The sequence below is a fragment of the Manis pentadactyla genome, chromosome X, assembly GCF_030020395.1.
Source record: "Manis pentadactyla isolate mManPen7 chromosome X, mManPen7.hap1, whole genome shotgun sequence".
In the NCBI taxonomy this organism is placed as follows: Eukaryota; Metazoa; Chordata; class Mammalia; order Pholidota; family Manidae; genus Manis; species Manis pentadactyla.
The window spans coordinates 11,812,269-11,819,231 of record NC_080038.1 but is presented as its reverse complement, the minus strand read 5'-3'; the positions used below and the strand labels follow the sequence as shown (position 1 = coordinate 11,819,231).

The following is a 6,963-nucleotide window of genomic DNA, read 5'->3' as shown; positions in this document are numbered from 1 at the left end:
TTCACAGGGCAATGCACAATTAGGTTTTCAGTAAGAATATCATGTAAAATTGATTTAACAACTAGTCCTATATTTCTATTATAATTTTAGTTTTTTTAGTTTCTCTGAAACCTTTTTGTATTTATTCAACATTCACCACTAAAAATTTTAGTGCATATACTGAGAGCCAAACACTGTGGTATTACGATCTGTTTTACATCTAGGATTTTTAGCTACTTGAAAACATTTAACATGTATCTTTCCCTCCAGCAAACTCTATTTGAAAAACACCCAAAACTTTTCCCTTTAATAGGATTACTTTAGAAGTTGCGAGTCATCATCTCCTAACCCAAACTCAGCAATTAGAAACTGTGGCACCGTAAGCAGAAATGTCTTGATAATGGGATCAATGGTTTCACAGATTATATGAGTTTATTGCTATTACCCAGTTGATCCCAGTTGAGATAGTCTGGCTCATTCACACGTGTATATCCAAATTATGAACAGAAGAGTAACGCTTAGACCCACACAGTTTTCTTGTTGACTATACCTTTGCCAGAGGATTGTGGACTAACTTTGATGCGGTCAAGAATATAAACATGCACATTTTTCTTACAAAGAGTGGTCTTAATTTTATTCCCCTTTATGAAATAAAGGCTCCTTGAAGAATGTTTCAGGAAGCAAATACTTTGAAGCGTTCTGACAGTAAGCCACCTTGTTTTTTTTTTAAAAAACCATATTCTATGAACATGGGTCTGCTGGTATACTAGAATACAAGCAGGATTGATCAGTGAAGTCTCATAAGTTGTACCCAGAGGAACACAATTTTATAAAGATTAATAGTTTAATTAAGACAAACAAAGCTAAAATATTTATATGTGGTGATGATTTAAACAGGAACAAGAGACTTTACAGTGAATGTGCTTCTGCAGGTCATTATTACAAAAAAAAAAAACATTGAAAGGCCCTGCTTTTTACAAAACCATCATGTGAATTTAGGAAAATATTGTGGTGTAATTAAAAAACAAAACAAGAAAAGGCCTCAGAGATAGTATTTTTGCAGTTACTCCTCAATGTCAAATTGTGTGTATCACTAGCATTAAAATCACCATAATTATCTCTTGGCTTCCAGATGGATTTCAGAAAATATCTAGCAAGAAAATAGTCCTGAAAGTGCTTCTTCTTAAGTTCTTTGGTACAATTTGGTCATTTTGATAGTTACCAATCCATTATCAAGTACTTTAACATACATGTATCAATGAAAATGCAACAAGAAGTACAAATGTTTAGAAAGCCACAACTGAAGAATAAATCATATTCTTGACCTTATGGAAAACAGAACTTTAAAAATTTTACTTGTGTTTCTGTGGCAAAGATATCCATACTGACTATATCTCTAGCTAGATTTATACTAAAGAAATATCACATAAAACATCCTTATTCGATCATTAGAATAACTGGTCTGTATATTTTTTAGAAGAGGCAAGTTTCTACTTGAAGAAAGAATAATTTTGGATTTCATGAAGTTATACTATTTTGTGTCTTCTGATTCAGTGAGTGTTGCCATCTAGAATTTAATGTCAGTTACAGAATGTTAAGGATTATTCCTTTATTTCAGGAAACAGCTAATTTTCATCCTGCAGCATTTTCTCTATTTCTTTATCCCAGTTTTCATCTCGCTTCTCCGATTCTGTCACCACTTCATATTCTTGAAGTTCCTGCTGTAGTTCTTTTTCCCAATCTGCAGATTCGTCTACATGAAACAATGAGAAGGAGAAGGTTCTCTCTGAATTCATAACGCTGGTTTTAACAATTTAGTCACCTATGACTGCCTATGTTAAGTCCTAGAGACAATAATTTTTACCGTCTCAGTTTTCTCACTGTATGAGCACCGAAAAACGGAACAAGTTTTAACAGTGATCAAAGAGAAGTATGATTAGAAAGATAAATTTGTTAAATGAAGAAGCAAAAGTATCAGATGTTTGGAGTTATTTTGTTTTACCTGGGACTCTGCTTTTCCCTACATTTAAATGGATAGTGGGCAATTAACATTTGGTTGCAAATGAACATTTGCCACAATAACAATGGTTGCGAAAACAACTACCATTTCTTAGCACTCACTGAGCCACACTGGGCTGCTTTCTACATATTACTCTTTGTTTCATCCTTAAAATAATCCATGGACTAGATACACCACTGCATTTCACAGGTGGGTAACTGGAGGCTTAGAGAGGTTAAGTAACTTGTCCAAGATCACACAGCTTGATAACAACAGACATACAGATGGAACTAGATCTGCAGACTCCAGTTTGTGCTCAACCACTTGAGTACTAGTCTCCCTAGAGTGGCAACAGGTGCTAGCACTTGGAGTCAGGCAGTCTCTTGCCAAAGCCTGCCTCCTCACATGGGGCTCCATCTGAGCTCTCACACCAGTCTTCCATGTTGAGATTTAGGTCTGCCACTTTCTGCTTGTACACTAAACACATGTGCAAGTGCATGCACGTGCATGTACACATGCATGTATATATAGGATAGGGCACCTGTTATGTAATGTTATAAAATAGTGAGGAAAAAAAGTGGCTATTTAAAAAAGTAAAGCTACAATTCATTTTCATCTTTTAAAAATAAACCCTAAACTTAGTAGCTATAGAGGAAACGAAAACCAAATGTTTTAATTTTTTTCAGCAGCGACCTCAAGGGAAAAGAGTGTGTTGCATAACAAACCACCAATTTCACAAATGTATATTAGGTGCAAAATGGGTGCTAGGCTCCATGTTAGGTACTGTTGGGGATAACCAGACAAGATATAACTGCCCTTGTGGAACTGAAAATGTAGCTGCGGTGGCCAAGACAACTAATATAGAAAAGATTATTAAGTGGTCCAAATTATGACCAGGGCAGGAATTCAGAAAAACAGCTAGCCCAGAGTACTAGGCAGTACTTTAGAATCCTGCCCTAGGGCTCCTTCCAGCCTCCCACGGGACCTCTGCTACTGGTCATCACCAATGCACAGTCCACAAACATGGGGCTCATGCCCACCTTCCTTCTTCCGTGGCCAGCAGTCATCTTGATTAGAAAACAGGTGCGGGTGGGAGGGGTCTGAGGGGCCTAGTAAACACAGGTTTTCACTTGCCCACTTGATTCTTTTTCTTCCAGCAGCTCCTCCCTCCTCCTTCCTTCCCAGTTTTCTTCTCCAGAGTCCCTCCATAGGATGCAAACAGGTTCCAGCTTGCCCCTGGGAAGCTAGTTTTCTCACCGGTGCCCTCTGCACAACTGTGGTAACAGCTGGCTTCCTAAGTGCACTGTAAGTCTCAGAAGGCTTCCTGAAACACCCTTCATCTGCTGATTAACCCAAGCCTTTCCTTCCCATCCAGTTGAAAGCCAGTCATTTGTCCTGATGTGCCAAAGAAATCAGTGTTCCCCTGCTCCCCCACCCCAGGCTTGTACATTTTTCCTAAATCATTTTACTAAAATAAAAGCAGCCTGCTCCTTCCCAGAAGCAATACTCTTGTGGCAGACAGCAGCTGGGAAAAGAATCTACGTGTACTGTAACCCCAAGCAGAAGGCGGAGGGGAGCATCTCTAGTAAAAGGGTATGCACTCCCTCGCGTATTCCTGGCCACACATCCTTGGGGCTGAGGTGCCTTGGACAGATTACTTAACCTCTCCGGGTCTTGTTTCTCCTCTCTCTGCTTCTGTGCATGCTTAGGGCATAGGGATGTGAGGTCTGGTCATGGCCAGCATCCACCCCTTAGTGAGGAACAGAGAAGCAATTCTGATGCAAGTTATAATATATGTTTGCATTATCTGCTTCAGAATAACAATTTTCTACAACCAACTTCAGAATTGGGGAAGAGTGTAGACGTTTTGTACCTTCTGGTATGGCTTTCTCCTGCTCCTTTTTGTCAAGCACCAGCTGCTCCATCTCCTTCCTCAGGTCCTCCTGATCTAAGTTACAGGCATTGAAGGCATCACTGACGAACTCAGAAACACCCGGGCTGGTAGAAATGTCCTCTTCGTCCTGAAATGCAACATGACCTGTGGAAATGGTTCTCTATGTGATATTCATGTGCTAGAGTTTGTTTCTCATCCTCTCACACTTTAATGCAGCATCATTTTCGTTACCTTCCTCTGTTACTTGAATGATCGCTGCTCTCCAACCTTCTAACCTGCACAGTTACTCGGTAACTAAATGAGCTACCACCTGAATCTATTATGCTCACTCATAGTTTGCATCACTCCACTCATTCTGTCCGATTCCTGATGAGCCTATCTCATAAATGATGAGAATCATTTGTGCCAGGGAATTGCCTTACATCTCAGCTACAGGTCCTTAACTATTCAAGGACTGGACCCTCTTCTTCAGAACAGGTAAAACCCATATTCACAAGTAGTTTGAAATGGTATCTGAGATAGTTAACACAGAGTTATTTCATTTCCAGACATCAACTACTATGTACAATGTAAAACTGTATTACCTCTTGAGTTTTAAGCTGAGATTTGATTACAACAGGTGGCGTTTTGGGCCGTACTGCCTCTAAGAAGTGAGAATAAAAGAGACAATAATTGCTTGATTCAATTCTGAATACATCTTATAACAACTAAAATATCCACAAGTATGACAATACTAAATAATTTCCAGAAATAAGCTTTTATATGTTGCTTTCAGTTTTTCTTATTATAAGAAATAGCCAGGTGGAACTATGTCAACCTCTTTCTTTTGGGGATTTTTCTTTTATGTCATCATATTCAATGTCCCTCACATAAGATTTCTAGCAGGAAGTATATTTTGACTTTACTGTCAGCAAAATTCATTGAAGAATACTTCTGCTCTTTTAGGATAATGAGAATTCAGTTATTCATCAAGTCTTCCTTTTGTCACAAATGCTAGAAGGCACACAGTGAAACAAGATGCTCAGCCACAGCTTCTCCCCTTTCTCCCAGGCCACACTTTCTGTCTTACCAACTTTACAAGATGTATAATCTTTCCTGAATCCTGTCTTAAGCCCATTTTGTTACACAGGAGTATTTGGTAAAATGGCATTTTCCAATAAAGTTAATAAAAATAAATACTAAAGAATGACAGACAACTGGGATTCATGTTAACGTCTATAAGCAAACTGCCAAATGTTACTATGTGGCAACTTCATTCCATTTGCTTGACCCTAAATGCAGCCTGAGGTTCTTTCCTGGTGCTCTGTACAGCCAGCGCCTTATATACCATGGCTCTGTGTAATTACTTACAATTCTGTGAACGGAGTAAGTCTCCCACTGTAATTTGTACCTATGCACAGCAGGTAGTCATTCAATGTTAAAAATATGACACAAAATACATTTCTTGTTTTAATTATTATTACAGATATTAAATTGTTGCTGATATTATAAAATACTTTCCCCAAGAAGCAGGGGCTAAACTGTCCAGTAAGAGTCAAATATGTAACTTAATGGCACCTTGCTCTGAGCTGGACTCTGGTAACTTGGAGTGGAATGGAGCTTAGTTCTGTTCTACAGACCATATACGGTACTGGGGAAAGACCAGGTTGGATGCAGGGCTGAGAAACAAAAAAAAGCAGTACTGACTCAGGGGAGGACAGAAGGCACAGAGCACCACACAGTAAAGGGCAAGGAAAGAGGCAGGAAGATGACTGGTGATCGAGGGAGAAATAAAAAAAAAACAGACAATGAGAAAACACAGCAAAGTAAAGGAAAGCTTGGGGAAGACGTGTGAGCAGAGTTAGAGGCAGTGTGAAGAATGAGTATTTCCTCTGGAAAGAAAAGAATTTTCCGTAAGACAATGACATTACTGGTACATACAAGATGGCAAGCTCACGAGAGTGTCTAAGTTAAGAATGTTCTAAAAGCAACTCTTTGTCTTTTTTCTTTTACTTTCAGAGTGAAATCTTCTCTGAATATACCTGTCAGTGGCAACTCATCCTCTCTGCTGTGCATCTTCTCTTCCTTCCCGGTGGCCTGCTGCTGGGCGGCCAGGGCTGTGAGCTGGGCTGACTGCTTAATCAGGGAGACCCGGTAAAAGTAGTTCCTCCAAAACACTTCTTCCTTCACACTTTTAAAGACAAACAACACATTTGAGACTGCATACCCACAAATGCATGCAGGAATTATCGGTTGCAGTGGAGATTAGAACAGATGCTTTTTAGGGGCATTTTCAAATCTGAGTGAGACTCAAAGGATTCTCATTTGCTTTCAATTCAAAGTTGAGTAACATGAAGAACAGCTACCGTCTTCATAGCAGTGAAAGACAATTTACAGAACACCAATGAAACCTCAGAGTTTCTTGGTGTTTAGTAATATCAACATAACCAACAGCACAGGAAAACAGGCACTGCTGTGAAAGCTGTAGATCAACCTGGGCAACTGGAAGCAGAGCCAGGGCTCCACCAATTATCTGCTATTTACCAAAGGATTAAGTGCTTTCAAGCAGTGAGAAGAAAGGATTGACATAACAAGCAATCAGTAAGAGTTAGCAACCAGCTGGGGTACGGTTGATAAAAACACTAAATAAAAACCTGAGAACTTTCAGTGGCTCTCAAACTTATCTGCATATTAGAATCACCTGGTGTGCAGTGCTGTGCCTAAGTGGGGGAAGGTACATGGCCACACGGGGGTGGCCTGGAATGCGGAATGAGAACATGAGTAGGGAGAGGAGAGTGTCTGAGCAGGGTAGGGGGTGATGGCAAAAAACAGAAGATTGGATACATGCAGGGGGATTGACTGATTAAGGGAAAATATTAACAATAGTGGAAACCAGGTTTCTCACCATCAGAAAAGGGAGTTACAAACATTAAAAGGGAAAATTGTAACACGATCCATGTCTTGAGGTATCGCTATGAACACATGGTTTTCATTTAATAGAGATGCAATGAGTGCATGCATGTGTACATGAGCACATGCATATTCCCTAGTGCTGTCCAGAGTGGGCGGGCCAAGAAGTGATGACACCCCAATAGCAACGACCATGCCTTGC

The 6,963-nt window shown here is 39.7% G+C and overlaps 1 protein-coding gene across 1 annotated transcript in view; it reads right to left on the bottom strand.

The window, feature by feature from the left end:
• Window positions 1-790: 790 nt before the first annotated feature.
• SYAP1 (synapse associated protein 1) overlaps window positions 791-6,963 on the bottom strand; it is a 30,564-nt gene continuing 24,391 nt past the window's right edge. Inside the window, exons 6-9 of the mRNA XM_036912906.2 lie at window positions 5,894-6,042; window positions 4,457-4,515; window positions 3,852-3,999; window positions 791-1,732 (exon numbers count right to left, since the gene is read on the bottom strand). Of these exons, the coding sequence (XP_036768801.2) occupies window positions 1,605-1,732; window positions 3,852-3,999; window positions 4,457-4,515; window positions 5,894-6,042 (484 nt within the window). The 3' untranslated portion in view covers window positions 791-1,604. The remainder of the gene's footprint in view (window positions 1,733-3,851; window positions 4,000-4,456; window positions 4,516-5,893; window positions 6,043-6,963) is intronic.